This window comes from Pelophylax lessonae (assembly GCF_965119305.1).
Source record: "Pelophylax lessonae genome assembly, chromosome: 11".
Classification (NCBI taxonomy): Eukaryota; Metazoa; Chordata; class Amphibia; order Anura; family Ranidae; genus Pelophylax; species Pelophylax lessonae.
The window spans coordinates 34,568,859-34,584,974 of NC_138778.1; the positions used below are offsets into that span (position 1 = coordinate 34,568,859).

The 16,116-nt window shown below is 40.7% G+C and overlaps 2 protein-coding genes across 2 annotated transcripts in view; one reads left to right on the forward strand and one right to left on the reverse strand.

Annotated features, from left to right (window-relative positions):
- LOC309567155 (bactericidal permeability-increasing protein-like) overlaps nucleotides 1–16,116 on the reverse strand; it is a gene marked incomplete at its 3' end in the record, with an annotated part of 127,970 nt that overhangs the window by 96,825 nt on the left and 15,029 nt on the right. The gene's annotated exons all lie outside the window — the stretch shown is intronic.
- LOC309567156 (BPI fold-containing family C protein-like) overlaps nucleotides 6,989–16,116 on the forward strand; it is a 46,014-nt gene continuing 36,886 nt past the window's right edge. Inside the window, exons 1-4 of the mRNA XM_082272503.1 lie at nucleotides 6,989–7,111; nucleotides 9,068–9,179; nucleotides 13,695–13,823; nucleotides 14,329–14,484. Of these exons, the coding sequence (XP_082128629.1) occupies nucleotides 7,003–7,111; nucleotides 9,068–9,179; nucleotides 13,695–13,823; nucleotides 14,329–14,484 (506 nt within the window). The 5' untranslated portion in view covers nucleotides 6,989–7,002. The remainder of the gene's footprint in view (nucleotides 7,112–9,067; nucleotides 9,180–13,694; nucleotides 13,824–14,328; nucleotides 14,485–16,116) is intronic.

A 16,116-nucleotide genomic window follows, 5' to 3' on the forward strand; every position in this document is an offset into this window, starting at 1 on the left:
TGCATTTTGTAATAAGGCTATTTGGTCCTTCCCTGATCCTCCCCTTCTTTTACTGTCCCTAATCCATCTTCGGATAGTACAGATGCTTGAGGGCAAGCTGTACATGCTCAGTTTGGTGTGTATTGCTAGGGAGCTTTTTTTCTTGGGAGGGTACATGTGTTCAGCACGGGGTCAATCAGCACTGTTCAGACAGAGGGTCAGGGGTCATGCAGCCTCATAGGACAATCAGAGGAGAATAAAAACTCCTCCTATAAGCTTTAACCAGACCTGATAGAAGTAACAAGACTGCTCTAACTGATGATGAGAAAAGGTATTTAGCAGTTTATATTTACTCAAAGAATTGCATTTTTATGTTCGGTGTACTTTGGGAGATCAGATATAGTGACTGCAGGGTCCTGGGATTAGTAACACTTTTGGTGAATATTGCAATGCTTCCTCCTTCCATTAATTAGTTATGTAACTGTTCTGAACTAACTCTCATTGCCAGTATCTGGAAAACCTAGCTGCCATGGAAATGGAACACGTGGTACTACTTTAACCAGTACATACGTTTCTTTTTCAACCAGAAGCATCTGCGTGATGGTCTTATAAAATAAATATAGAATAATGGCCATAAATTGGCAATGCCTGGGGAGAAGAGTTATGTGTATTTACAGGTCAGGTGTAGGATAGATGATAGGAGTCCCCACTACGAATCAGGTCTCCCCAGGTCATCATGTTTCACGGGCCCAAGGGGATCAAATGGACTTCTGGAGCCTCTATCAATACCATGGAAACTATGGGCCTATATAAGAAACACTCCATGCAATAGGGGTTAATGTGGTTGTGACCAGGAGAATGTAGAGAGAAGATCTAGGACCTGCATCCAAGCACAAAGTGTGGGTTGGGGCATAGAATAAAGCTTGTTGCCTTGATAAACCCTATATGTAGGTGTGGCTCAGCTGCATGTGATGGTCACATATTGTGTTGCCCTCCATATATATGGATTACAGATCCAATGTGTGCTGGCGACATATGTTCTTATCTATGTTCTGACACCAGCCTACCTACTGGTAAGTGCTGCAGCCTCTTCTTACTCCAGGTCTTGTCCAGAAACATGTACATTAGGAATATATTGAGCAACATACTTTTGAGCTCATCTCCCAGTCATTCTGCTATCTCCTCATATCAGCTTGCTTCTTGCACTGTCTACAGTCCAAATAATTAGCTTCTTGTGCTTGTTTTCCCTCCCCCATTCTGCGCTCTGCTGTACAGTGACTGCAAGAGTCTGCTACCAAGTTTCCAAATTCAAGTACTTGAATTTAGAACAAAATATTTAAAGTGAGTTAATTAATATGACACTGCAATAATTTATGTTTTTTATATTTGCATGAAGTTCAGCTTTAGGTTTAGGGTCAAAAATGTGTAGCTGAAAAGATAAACTCATGTATTCAAAGAATGTTTATATCACTTTTAGAAGGCTTTCTTTAAAGATATACACTAGGGGTGTGCATCTTCACTGGTCTCACAATTCAATTTGATTATTATTATCCTATCAACAATTCGATTTGATTCAAATCCGCGATACATCACAATTAATGCCCATGGTTTTTACCCAAAAATTCAAGCAGTCAGAAGAACTCAATTTTTCGATTTTCATTTGCTCTTAGCGCAATATCCTATTTGGGGAGGGTAAATCTCATAACGATCCCAAAAGAGGGCTACAAGTTATTCACTTTAAGTTCAATATAGAGAACAAAGGGACATTTTGTACATCTAGAGGAAAAACAGAAATGCTTCTTTGCTGTAAGAGCTGTGAAAATGAGAAATTGACTCTCTCACAAACTATTTCTGGGCTGCTTAGTATATTATTTTAACAAGGACCTGAAATGCATTCCTGTCCTAAATGCACAAAATATAAGGGAAAATGACAGGTGTGGTGGTGGAGGAATGGGATCAGGCAGAAGGATGGTGGTGGAGTAATGGGATCAGGCAGAGGGATGGTGGTGGAGAGATGGGATCAGGCAGAGGGATGGTGGTGGAGGAATGGGATCAGGCAGAAGGATGGTGGTGGAGAAATGTGATCAGGCAGAGGGATGGTGGTGGAGGAATGGGATCAGGCAGAGGGATGGTAGTGGAAAGGTGGTATCAGACAAAGGGATGGTGGTGGAGAGGTGGGATCAGGCAGAGGGATGGTGGTGGAGGGATGGGATCAGGCCCTCTGATGGTGGTGAAGGAATGGGATCAAGCAGAGGGATGGTGGTGGAGGAATGGGATCAGGCAGAAGGATGGTGGTGGAGAGATGGGATGAGGCAGAGGGATGGTGGTGGAGGAATGGGATCAGGCAGAGGAATAGAGGTGGAGAGATGGGATCAGATAGAGGGATGGTGGTGGAGAAATGAGAGCAGGCCGAGGGATGGTGGTGGAAAGGTGGGACAGGCAGAGGGGTGGTGGTGGAGAGGTGGGATCAGGCAGAGGGATGGTGGTGGAGGGATGGGATCAGGTCCTCTGATGGTGGTGAAGGAATGGGATCAGGCAGAGGGATGGTGGTGGAGGAACGGGATCAGGCAGAGGGATGGTGGTGGAGAGATGGGATCAGGCAGAGGGATGGTGGTGGAGAGGTGGGATGAGGCAGAGGGATGGTGGTGGAGGAATGGGATCAGGCAGAGGGATAGCAGTGGAGAGATGGGATCAGACAGAGGGATGGTGGTGGAGAAATGAGAGCAGGCAGAGGGATGGTGGTGGAAAGGTGGGACAGGCAGAGGGGTGGTGGTGGAGAGGTGGGATCAGGCAGAGGGATGGGGGTGGAGGGATGGGATCAGGCAGAGGGATGGTGGTGGAGAGATGGGATCAGGCAGAGGGATGGTGGTGGAGAGGTGGGATCAGGCAGAGGGATGGGATCATGTAGAGGGATGGTGGTTGAGAGGTGGGATCAGACAGAGCAATGGTGGAGGGATGGGATAAGGCAGAGGGATGGTGGTGGAGAGATGGGATCTGTGACACTGGCACTCACTTGCTTTCAGTGTCAGTTTACTCCACTCCTCCATGCTCAGTGTGTTTCTGCTTCTCTTCTCCCTTCTGGTGCCTCCAGTGATGATTCTGCTGACATAGGGTCTCTTGGAGACCCTCCCCCTTGACTCTACTGGCTGTCAGCTCATCAGCTGACTTTCTGCTCCAGTGTTCATCTGGAAAGGGAGGGGGCTTTATTCACCAGGCAGGCTCTGTCTCTGTGTTTCTCCAGGAGAGGCAGAGCACCGTGCAGAGCACCGGATGATGTCATAGGCGATAGTTTCGGTCGACTCTCAGAATTAATGCAGAATCGCGAACATCTGAATCGTGATGCATTGATGCTGTGATTATATTCAACAACCTTAACAAACACCCTCTTTATTTGTCCTCTTTACTGTTATTAACCAAGATTGAAAGTGAAAGTTAATTCCTAATTTTGGGCTGTCACCAGATCAGGAATAGAGGGGAAATTTTCCAATGAGAACAGACAGGGGTTATAACTCTCCCTTATTCTATCCAAAATGAAAAAATGTTTTGCCTTTAGTTCTACTTTAAAGTGAACCTGTACTTTACTGTACAGTTAAAAGGAACATGTTCAAGTTACTGCTTATCCTACCTTTATTTTAGCTCCCCTGCTACTCTGTGCAGCCACTGGTAGCAAATAGCGTTACTACTGTAACAGTGATGGGTGCCTAGGTAGCCAAAAATGTCAAGTGCCAGCGCTGTCACATTGGAGGAAGGGGAGTAAGTAACACGCCCATCACATATCCAGTAATTTCAGGTTCTTCTTCAGGTACTCTTCATTTGGCCAAACCAAGAGATGGGTGAGTGAAGGGAAATAAAATATAAGCTACTGTTGGGGTAGCCATAAAATTGAACCTGTTCTTTTGCTCAGCATGGTCAAAGCACAGGATCATGTTAAAAGATAGCAGTCCATTAAAAAACCTTTAAATATCTGTTAGAGCCCTGTGGCCCTCTAATTGGCAAATTCTAACATTTGTAATGATTGCTGGCTGGCACTGCCCTGAACCCATTTTCTACCACACTTCCATATTGGCCTATAACTTTGAAGCGCGGCCTTATTGGGCAACAGGGAGATGTTAAAAGTGGAAGTGAGATGCTGAAGCTCAAGACGGAAGTATCAGGGAGCAGAGGAACTTCACTTCTAAGGAGCCTCAGTATTCAGAACCCAAGAGGCTCTAATTGAGATGTGATTGTGCTCAAAGTGTATTTCCCAAGTCTTTCCTATCACCTTGGGTGATCTTTATAGATCTCCGAATAAGCTTCCTCTGTGGCAGCAAGGAACAATGTAGCTGATTTGTACAATTTACAAAGCTGGTGATTTCATTGCTATGCCAAACAATGTCAAAGTGATTCATGTAATTTTTATACACAGCATACTATAATGGATGCACATGGCATCTTCTGTAACAGTTACATTCATTTTGTAGACACGTTATTAGAGCTATGAAGAATAAACAAAGCATGTTCTGAAATGTAATTCTAAATTGCTGGAATAAAATAATAGTTGTTATATGTATCACCTTATATTGTTATACAATTGCAAATTGCCATAAATACAGATGCAATGTCACATGTGATCTGCTCCTCCCTTTTCCCACACCCAGAATAAAAGAAGAAGAACCAGATCAGTCATTGCAGTAATAACCATTTATTAGCCTATTGTTCATGACCTGTACATACGTGAAGCAACATTGCTCATTGCATACAACACTGGACTGAGAGATCCTGGAATCTTCCTTTTTCTATACAGGTAAGTGTTTTCAATTTGTATGTGTGTGTAAAGGGGTTTTATAGCTCAACTCAGCTCTTCTAACACTACGCATTGAGCTTTTTGTCCTTTCTATGAAGTTTGGCTGTGGTGTAGTTGGACACTGGGTTGAAGTGCTGGGTGTTAGTCAGAAGGACCATGTCCTATTGACCAGGGTCTGAAGCCTATACAGAGCACTCATTTTCTTTGTAAAACAAAGTCAATGTAAAGTCTCAAAGTGTTAGCACTCTACTAATTCTATGTGACATGCCAGAATTCTTTCCATATGTGGTGGCTACTGGCTAGTAAGATGGCTAGTAAGACATGTTACGTTCTATAGTCAATAGTGTCAAAACTATCATCAACATAAATTCTTATCTTTTGAGGAAAACGACCCATCACAGGAATTCTGTTACCAAACAATGTCTCCTAATTTTGCTTGTTGAATTTAGCTGTATGTCTAACTTTCTCTTTATAATCATCTTCCCAAAGCAGTTCAGTTTATTCCGTTTGAAGGCCCTTTTTGACAGTCAGCCATTTTGTTCTAAACAGGGCCTTTATACTGTTTCGCCTGCAAAAACAGCTGTCCATATTACCTCTGTTCACTGCCACATGTCACTACACCACCTGCTGTCTTCCTTGCATCACTGACGCCAATGGCACTGCATCCTGTGACATAGCACCAAAAAATCCCATCCCATGATCACATTCAATTAAACAGTTACTGATGATGATAAGCACTTACATAGAGTTTGCATCTACAGCATGGCCACCTGATCCTTAATGTAGTTCCCCCTCCACCCCACTGATGGGCCTCAGTGTCTAATTGCCCCTTTTTGCCTTAGCACCTCAAACACAGGTAGTGTGACCACTCCCGCCTGTTTTCTGTTTTGCTCAACATTCAGCAAAAATCACATGCACACACTGAACAATTCATGTTTTAACTATTTCACAGTAATGTATTTTTCTTTACAAGAAATTCATGAATATGAATATGTTTGCTAATGGTAAATGAGAGATGCATTCATCCTTTTGCTAAATTTTGCATTGATGAACCTACCATTGCTACAGTACTAAACAAGCACAGTGAATAACTTTCGGACAACAAGTTATGACTTATAGTAAGCGCTACTTACCATCAACCCATACAAGCCTTGCTTATGGTAACCAGTACATGGACTGGTTGAGTGACCTAAAAAAGGTCAGATGTATATAAGCAATCTACTGTAGGATCTATTGGCATATAGACCTATGTAATCTGTCAATAAATGCTAAATATTGAAATCCATGGAATCATAATTTATAATTCATGAAGATAAAATCCCAAGTTAAGGATGTGTCTGGTTTTAAAACTGATTCAGTACTCACTATTTTATTTATATTATTATAATGTTGGGAAATTTGCCATTGGGTGTATAACTGAGATACCTCCAGAGAACAGTCAAGTCAAGTCCTCATAAGTAATAAGTGACCATTTTTTTGTAATCGAGCAGCTTACAGAAAACTCTTGGCTGTAAGACCAGTGGAACAGTACCACAGGAAAAGAAATGGGGAGGGCCAGGGAGTAAAAAAATTAAAATGTTTGCATTTTAGTTTTATTTTCTGTGCATTAGGATTCACCCATTTGGAAGATGTGCTTTACTGCTGCACCAGACATAGAGCAAGCAGATTTATTTTCATATATCTCAAGAAATGGAATTTAAATGAATGCAGCCTTATTCATAGTTTTCCAAGTTATGTTCTATTTTTTTTTTCTTTTTGGTACCCTGTGTGAACAAAATCTATTGCATAAGCATTCTTGGTAATGTTTTGCTATGATGAGCAATTTTCTTTTACCTGTAAAGGAAATCTTTGAAAGAACTAAGACAGCTAACATTACTAAATTCTTTGGAAACAGCTGCTTCCATGGCTGTCTCTGGCTTCTACACTTTTTAAATCACAGATTCAAAGTTTCAATATTTTCCTTGATGTAAATTTCCTTTAAGTAAAGTAAATATATATATGAACTTTTCTACTAATAGAATATGTATGCACTTTAATTTATTCTTGGCAAAAAAAAAATGTATTCATGGCATGTACAGTATAATTAAAGGATTATAATTATACAGGATAAAGACTTTAACGGAATCCTATAAGCACAAAAGGAAAATTATTATTTTCATTATCACATCCTAAAATGCTTTTGCGTTTCAGAGCATACTATTATAAATAATTGTGCTTTATCTAACAGATATAAGACAACAATGCTGCTGGCTGGCTCTGTGTTGTTCATCGTTCTTAGTTTATCTGCTACATGCAATGCCGAAAATCCTGGAATAAAGGTCCGAATGACGCAAAATGTCTTGGAAGAAGGTAGGCAATAAGAAGTGTTCTTTTGCAAGTCTTTTTGAAGTGCACCTTTCTTGCAAGCAAACCCCAATCCTTTTACAGCAATATATTCTTTAACGTGAACCCATGACCATACTATAGACCAGGGGCGGGGAACCTTTTTTCTGCCAAGGGCCATTTGGGTATTAAAAAAATCATTCGGGGGCCATACAAAATTATCAACTTAAAAATGTGCCTGTTATATTTGGTCAAACATTTAATGAACTCACCCCTAATGTGATGGCTGCAACTGCTTCTCTTTGGTGAGGTGTGTGGTGATAGCTGGTATTAATGATGTTGCTACTCGCAACTGGTTTTCCAGGTTTGAGTCGGTTAGTCTGGAGCGCAGTCGACTCTTTGTGGTTGTAAGTTTTGAAAAGAACTGCTGGCGGGTACTGCTGGTGGGTATAGCTGGCTGGTACTGCTGGTGGGTACAGCTGGCTCTGGCTGGTACTGCTGTGTGTGCTGCTGGCGGGAAATGCTGGCTAGCAGTGGCGCCGCGCTGGAGGAAGAGGCGATGTTTCCTGTATTTGTCACAGGCAGAGTGCATTTGATATTACTCCGCCTGTGACTCACTCAGACTGTCAGAACGGAGCCGAAACTAGTATATAGGAAGCATCGGCTCCATTCTGACAGATTAGCTGACAGACACAGACTCAGCTGCATGGGGGGCCGGACCAAATGACTTTGAGGGCAGCATACGGCCCCCCGGCCATAGGTTCCCCACCCCTGCTATAGACTATCAAGTATTTATATATTCTTAGCTAGCAGTAAAGAACATTTTAAAACATGTCCTCCCTGGTCTTTGTAGTTGCAGACACTGTGAAGGAATTCATCCTCAAAATTCTCAGAAGGACTGAAGTTGTTCAAGTTCTTCTCCTAGCAGCTCGGCTTCTCCTGCCCACCCTTCCTGTTATGGCTGGCAACCATACCATACTCATTTTACCTAATGGAGTACACTCAACTGCCGCAAGCAGAATCAATCAATGTTTGGGGCTTAGGGGAATTCCAATGAACACAGACACAGGAAACAATCAGAGCTCAGGCTGACTACAGCCCAGCTTCCAACACTAAACTTAGAATATGGACACTCCAGCTTTAAGGCAGGGTCCATATGATATCTTTCCTAACAAAACATTGACTTCAAAAAATCTGGCCACGCTGTGTGCAGGAAAAAAGGCTCTCGTCGACTTCCAACTTGCAAAGTCTGGGAGGGAAGGACCTTTTTTCCGAAGGTCACCATGAATATATATCTCTTCCCCAGCATGAATCACTGGAATAATCCTCTCAATGCATGGCCAAGGCAGAGGGGCAGCCATAGGGGCAGGGATAGGGGGAGTTCTGTAGCCCAGCAGGCAGGGCTGACAACGCTGACTGAGATTTTAGAGCCGAAGGGAGACTGTGTTATCAGTTCAAAAAGGAGGTTAGAAGCTCGCTGTATGTCTGGCAGATTAGCAGTGATTTTTCTGTAATTTCCCGTGTTTTTAAAAGGATAAAACATGGAAAAATGTGCACCTATTGCAGATATGTACTGCATATGCTTTTATTTTTTATTGTTTTCCCTGACATGCACTTTAAAGAGGGATTCCAACTGATATGGGGATTTCCCATCCTCTTATGTTTTTTTATTTTTCACATATTTAAAAGAAAAAGCACTTCTTTTCAACAGCTGCCACAAGCTGTACTTCCAAACTCTCCATCTAAAAGACAAATCTGGTATTGTCCTCTAGGCAGTTCTAATGTTATCACCTATAATATTCTTAATCTTCACCAAATGTCAATGGCACACTCTGTAAAACTTTTCTATATGAACATTACCTATAATTAATGCCAACAGAACACTGTAATGATGGCTATAGACATCAGGGCATAAATGGACATGTGCACTGCAAATACACACCTAATATTGTTGGTGATAAAAATATAATTTATTTCTTGCAGGTGTGAAATATTTAATTGATACAATGACAGCAGAGATCTCCACCTACAATCTCCCGGATGTGAATGGAAGTGCAACAATAGATTCTGACGAAATGGTATATGAACTGACAAAGTAAGTTCATTGTATGTTGGGACAAAAAGAAATGTTTAGCTATGCTTTATATGTATATTTATGTAAATTTAAGCATGCTCGCCCTCTAGTAAGCACCTCTTTATATTAATAAATATAAAATCTTGATGTTAGCTAAATAGAGTGCCAGTGCATACATTATTTAACAAAAATTCATATATCTGCAATAAAATAAAAACCAATAAAGACCACAGTGATGACAAAAAATCTTTTTTAAAGTGCTCAGAATAGTGCTGGAATGATGCTTAATCTTCTAATATTAAATAAAGTGCTTGACCACCCCCAACAATCCACTCCATGCGGGTTTGTGCTCTAACCCCAGTAGGTTCAAAGTCACCAGACAGCTTATACCAAAGAGAGTCTACAAAGGCTTTCTCACAGCTCTGTTGTGAGCGGACGCTTTTCTCTGCTTTACTGCCTCTCTAACACAGAACCCAGATGCAGCTCTCATGCAGGGAAGGATCAAACAGAAAGGGGTCTCATAGTGTATACCGCCCCGTCTTTTTATTATAGTAATGCTGAACTCTAGGCAGATATAAAAGACACAAATTATTGCAGCTCTGTAGTCATTCATTTATCATTGGCTGCAGAGATGTATAGTAACTAAGTAGAACTACTTCACTACTGTACTTGAGTACCGAAAGGCGGTATCTGTACTTTCCTAGATTAGAATTTTTTTCTCCTACTTCCACTTTTACTTCACTACATTTTTTCAATGATTTCAATACTTCTACTCCGATAATTTTTTTTTTGTGCTGCATAGTTACTCGTTACAATTATAAAAATTACCACTGCCAGAACAGTAGATGGCAGGTTTCATGAAGTCCAAAACATGTGTATTATCAGCGCATAGGAAAATAAATGCTACTGTATGTATAAATAAAGCTGCATTTGAAATAATAAAAAAACAATATGATGTTCAAACTTTTGACTTCTTTCTTTAATAACTACATAACACAGTACTTGTACTTTTACTTTCAGTACTTGAGTAGCAATTTTTTTTTCAAAACTACTGGTACTTTTACTTTCAGTACTTGAGTAGCAAAATTAAAAAAAAAAACTACTTGCAATACTTAAGTACAAAAAATGTTGAATACTTTAGTACTTCTACTCAAGTCACTTTTTGATCGAGCACTTCCACTTCTACTCAAGTCACTTTTTGAATCAAGAGTGGAAAGGAATCCGCGCTTAGGATAATATCAAAGGGAGGGGGTAGAAAAAAACGATTGGCTGCAGCCCACTTCAGAATATAATCTACTAGAGATTATATTAGATATGTAGAGGAAAAAAGAAGAAGAAGTGCTTGGCGCTGCCAATATATGCGTTAGATATAACGCATATATTGGCAGCGCCAAGCACTTCTTCTTCTTTTTTCCTCTTCAAGTCACTTTTTGATCGAGCACTTGTACTTTTACTCAAGTATGGGTTTTGAGTACTTTATACAACTCTGATTGGCTGTATTTTTAAATGCAAGCAGAGAGCCAACCTCATCACTATGCTGCTTCTCCTTTTACTGTTTAGTCCCAGACTGGGGCTGGTCCAGAAACCTGAGATTAGAGGAATTGGGTTGAATGCCAGCCATCAGAACTGAGGATATCTAAGGGAAGAAAAAGTACAGCGGGAAACATTTTTGGATTAAAAGTGAATATTGCATACAAATCTGGATTTGTTTTGTCACCTTTTTAATGGATTTATCTTTTCATTTTGGGCTGGAGTTGTACTTTAATGGAAACCTGTCTTAAGAGACAAATGCAGGTGCATTGTTGTGTGCCATCCCAAATTTTCTTTGTGTATTGACATGCATTTAGACTCTTGTTTTCAATGCGTTTTTGAAGTTAGAATTTGGGGCGGGTATGGTCACCACCCGTTGAGTGTGACTTAGTAATACTTGTTGCCAATGCAGCAAAGGAGGGGTTTGGGGTCTTTTAGACCCCCAGATCCTTCCACAACAGTACCTGTCAAGAAAAAAGAAAAAAATGTTTTAAATGTACAAAAATATCGACCAATATCGGGCGATACCGATATTCAATGGCCAAAATATCGGTATCGGTTTTAAAAAAACAATATCGGTCGGTCACTAATTTTTAGTGTGCTCTCAACCCTTCTTTGGGGGGGGGGATCATGGACTAAATAATTGAATGTGCATTAACTCTACAGCAGTGGATCACAATCTTTTTAGAACAGGGTACAATAAATGATTCCATAGTTACATAGTTAGTGAGGTTGAAAAAAGACACCAGTCCATCCAGTTCAACCAATAAAATTCCATTTATTGGCTCCTTTCCCTGCTCATCCTAAAACATCTCCGCAGCAACAACTGACGGGAGAGGAGAGGAGAGGAGGGAAACCAGCAGAGCTGCGGGGTAAGGGGAGCCAGGGCAGTAGGGGTAATCCGTGCTGCACAGGGTGATTTGGGTGTGCCTGGGCACACCTGGCACACCCTGTGTGCGCACCTATGCTCTGAAGGAAATAAGGTTTCTGGAGGAGGCTGACAGCACTGTGGGAGGTTGGGAACACTGTGGATGCTGAGGGCTCTCTCTCAAAACGTAATGTCACTTTAACTGCGTATTTAGTAGGCTTGCTGGGGTTCAGATTTAAAAGGATAGTGATTGAAACAATGCCCTATTATTGGCTGCATTTGGAAATCATAGTTACATAGTTAGCCAGATTGAAAAAAGACACAAGAACATCTAGTTCAACCAATCAAAAAAAAAAATAAACAAATAGAAAACCTCCATATATACAATTCTATACCCACAGTTGATCCAGAGGAAAGCAAAAAAAAAACCTATGAAGCATGGTTCAGTTTGCTGCAGCGTGGGAAAAAAAATTCCTCCCCAATGCCTCAGGAGGTATTTGGATATTCCCTGGATTAATAAACTTATTAATTATTACCTATAAATGTAAATATCCAGTTATATTTTGTGAATTTAGGAATGCATCCCACTTTAAAATAAAAACAAAAACCAATCTACTGAACTGGCCAGACCTAGTTCTTGAAGGATTTTATTACACATTTTCACTGCTCTTAGTGCCGGTGTTCCGTGAAAAAACCATACCCGTGAGAAAACCATACCCTCGTCACTTCCGGTGCACCTACGGAGGGTATGGATTTATCACAGTAGTGTATGTAACGTTACACTTGCCGCCGTTACATTAAAACAACTCCTCTGCAACATGGGTCATCTCCGCTCCTACCAGTGTCACTTCCCTGATCTCGGCTAATAAATATAAAAGCGGATCACGGAGCCGAGATCTCCGCTTTTATATTTAGTAGCCGAGATCAGGGAAGTGCCAGGGATAGGAGCGGAGATGACTCATGTTGCAGCCATGATGTTTTTATGTAACCGCCGCAAGTATAACATTACACAGACTACCGTGATAATTTCATTCCCTCTGAGCATGCGCACTTCTCATCTTCTCTGCTGTTCAATGATGTATCCGGGGCTCTGAGCATGCGCACTGCTACGCTGCTCAGCTGTTTCTGACAGGAAGTGACGAGGGTATGGTTTCTTCACGGGGTATGGTTTTTTAACGTTACACCGGTTCACATTTGTGCGATGCGAATATACAGCGTGTTCCCGCATCACATCTGCACCCCTGGCAAGTCACGCTGTCATATGCAATACGCTGGGGGTGTCAATTAAAAGTTAACGACACCCCCAGATCAGATCGCATATCGCGGTGCGATCTGCAAGTTCGCACAGATTCGGATCGCACTAGTGCGAACCATAATGCGATCCGATTCTGCTGCGGACCAAAAAACGGTCATGTGCGGGTTAGGCGGTATTGCGGTGCGAATTCAGCCATACAAACTGTATGGCTGAACTTGCACCGCACAGAGATCGCATGTAATTTTAGGAGCAGTGCGCTCCGAATTACATGCGATCTCTGTGATCGCACTAATGTGAACCAGCACTTACTGTGAAGAAGCCTTTCCATATGTTGAGGGTACATTTTTTTTTTATTCCAGGTATAAAGAGTGTCCTCTGTAATGACCTGAAAGGGAATAACACAACACCAACTTCACTATATGGACTAGTTATTAATTTTAAACGTGATTATATCCCCTCACCCCCCCCCCCTCTTAATTAATTTTAATTAATTGCTACAGCCTTTATCAGACTCTTTAGAATTCAGCACTTTCAGGAGTGTCAAATGCTGGAGACTCCTGCAGTGTAATACTGTGTCCTGTGGGGACGTAGGGACCAGAGCATGGCACCACAACACATTGCAGGGGGCATAGGTATACTCCTGAAAGTGTCAAATACTGAAGAGACTACAGCTCTTTATCTGAGCGAAGATAGGAGACATGGCTATCTGAGACATAGGAATAATTCCTCTTTCTTTGCATGGTCCAGTAATCTTTTCTGTATTCTTATTTTGGTGACAACTCAAAGGGGTAACCCTTTAAAGGCAATTAGCCTTTTAACTGTAGGTTCTGAGTTACTTTATTTATCATGTATTGTATCTCATTTCCATTTGTATTAATTTCAGGATACAGATTGTGGATTTCAAATTTGAGGACATTTCCTCGAAGTTCATCCCAGGAACTGGAGCTCAAATATCACTACATCGTGGAAATGCTGTAATCAATTGCCAATGCGATATAGACAGTTGGTTGATGTAAGTTGTTGTTCTTAAGCCTACATTATTTCAATTTGTAGCCAATGCTACAATGCCAATGCAGTATTTCTGCTTTGCATAGTTGTTTTTTACGTCCCTGGGGAACTGTGAAAGCAAGACCTCTATGCTAACTGTCATAGTTAATGGTGCTTTCAACCAAACTGTCAAACCATCAAATGGCTGGAGTCATAACTGATCACATGTTTAGCACCAAAGGCTAAGATCACGGCCTGCTTGGCTGAAAAGGATAGAAGGGTTTAGTTCCACTTTAAGTACTTAATGTCACTGATCTGGAAAAAGTCAGGGAAAAGTAACAATTCCTGAACTTTATCCTTTGTTTGTGTTTTTGGCTTAGTGACTCAATATATTAAAGAAAAAGGGTCAGTATTACAGCCAGACCCCAAGTGTATTCAGTAGCAAAGCTCAGCTACATTTTTTTTCATGAATAAAAAGACAAAGTATCAGTTTTTCCACACTAATATGATGATTATTATTTTCATTTCAGGAAAGATAGTGCATCTGCTCTGTTAAAATTAAAAGACATATCCATCGTCATGATTTTGGGGGTTCGTCAGGTTTATCCTGGAGTGCCATCGATGCTTTTGCTTGACTGTCAATCGATAATTAAAAATATTGATTTCAAAATGTTCAGTGAAATAAGGTAACTGTTGCAAAATTGGGCTACTAGTTGCATGTTGATTTGCCATTAATGTATATGTAAACCCGATCATTAAAATCTCATATAAGCTTTAAAAATCTAAAGTAATTCTAAAAGTCATTATCAGCATTTTAAAATCTGTAGCTTTCATCTCACCATGAAAGCCCTTGTTTGAAAATTTCCTGAAATTCTGAACAAAAAAAAAAAAATACAGTGAGGGAAAAAAGTATTTGATCCCCTGCTGATTTTGTATGTTTGCCCACTGACAAAGAAATGATGTGTCTATAATTTTAATGGTAGGTTTATTTTAACAGTGAGAGACAGAATAACAACAAAAATATCCAAAAAAACGCATTTCAAAAAAGTTATACATTGATTTGCATTTTAATGAGTGAAATAAGTATTTGACCCATTCACAAAACAGTACTTAGTAGTTGGTGGCAAAACCCTTGTTGGCAATCACAGAGGTCAGACGTTTCTTGTAGTTGGCCACCAGATTTGCACACATCTCAGGAAGGATTTTGTCCCACTCCTCTTTGCAGATCCTCTCCAAGTCATTAAGGTTTCGATGTTTGGTAACTTGAACCTTCAGCTCCCTCCACATAATTTCTATGGGATTAAGATCTGGAGACTGGCTAGGCTACTCCAGGACCTGAATGTGCTTTTTCTTGAGCCACTCCTTTGTTGCCTAGGCTGTGTGTTTTGGGTCATTGTCATGCTGGAATACCCATCCACGACCCATTTTCAATGCCCTGGCTGAGGAAAGGAGGTTCTCACCCAAGATTTGAAGGTACATGGCCATCAATTCTTTGATGTGGTGAAGTTGTCTTGTCCCTTTATCAGAAAAACACCCCCAAAGCATAATGTTTCCACCTCCATGTTTGATGGTGTCTCCTCCTCCTCCAAACACAGCAAGTTGAGCTGATGCCAAAGAGCTTGATTTTGGTCTTATTTGACTACAACACTTTTACCCAGTTCTTCTCTGAATCATTCAGATGTTCATTAGCAAACTTCAGACGAGCCTGTACATATGCTTTCTTAAGCAGGAGGGTTGAGGCAGGGGAACACAGTAATTACTGCTAGCAGCTATAATAATGTAAAATCCAACAGGCTGGTTGTACCCAAGTTGATCAATCAATAAACTTTGGTACATTCAGCCCGCTCATGCATGGTTTGAGATTTGAACCATCTATGGTCTAAGTTGACCATAGGTTAAAGGCAGTAGATATTTTGCAGGTAGAATATTTTATTCCAGGGATTCCTGTGTGTGTGTGTGACACATTATACACATATACAGTATTATATGAGTATCGATGGGAGTTGAAGCAGGTGGTAGTATGTACTATTACACAATGAATTTCTTCATGTGTTTTTGTTTGGCATGTTGTTTAGTCATGGTTTTCTCAGAAACCAATTGTTCTCCAGGAAAAGATAAGTCAATTACGCCCTGTGTATATATTACTGTAGCAGTTTTATTGTTTGCTCCTAGTATTATTATGGTCTTAATATTCTCAAAGGCAGAATATATTGCTACAGTTACACCTGGCAACTGAAGCAGTAATATAATAATGAGCTGGTTTTTAAACATCAAGCTGCACGATCTAGCCAGCGGGTGTAATAAATTAGTTACACATT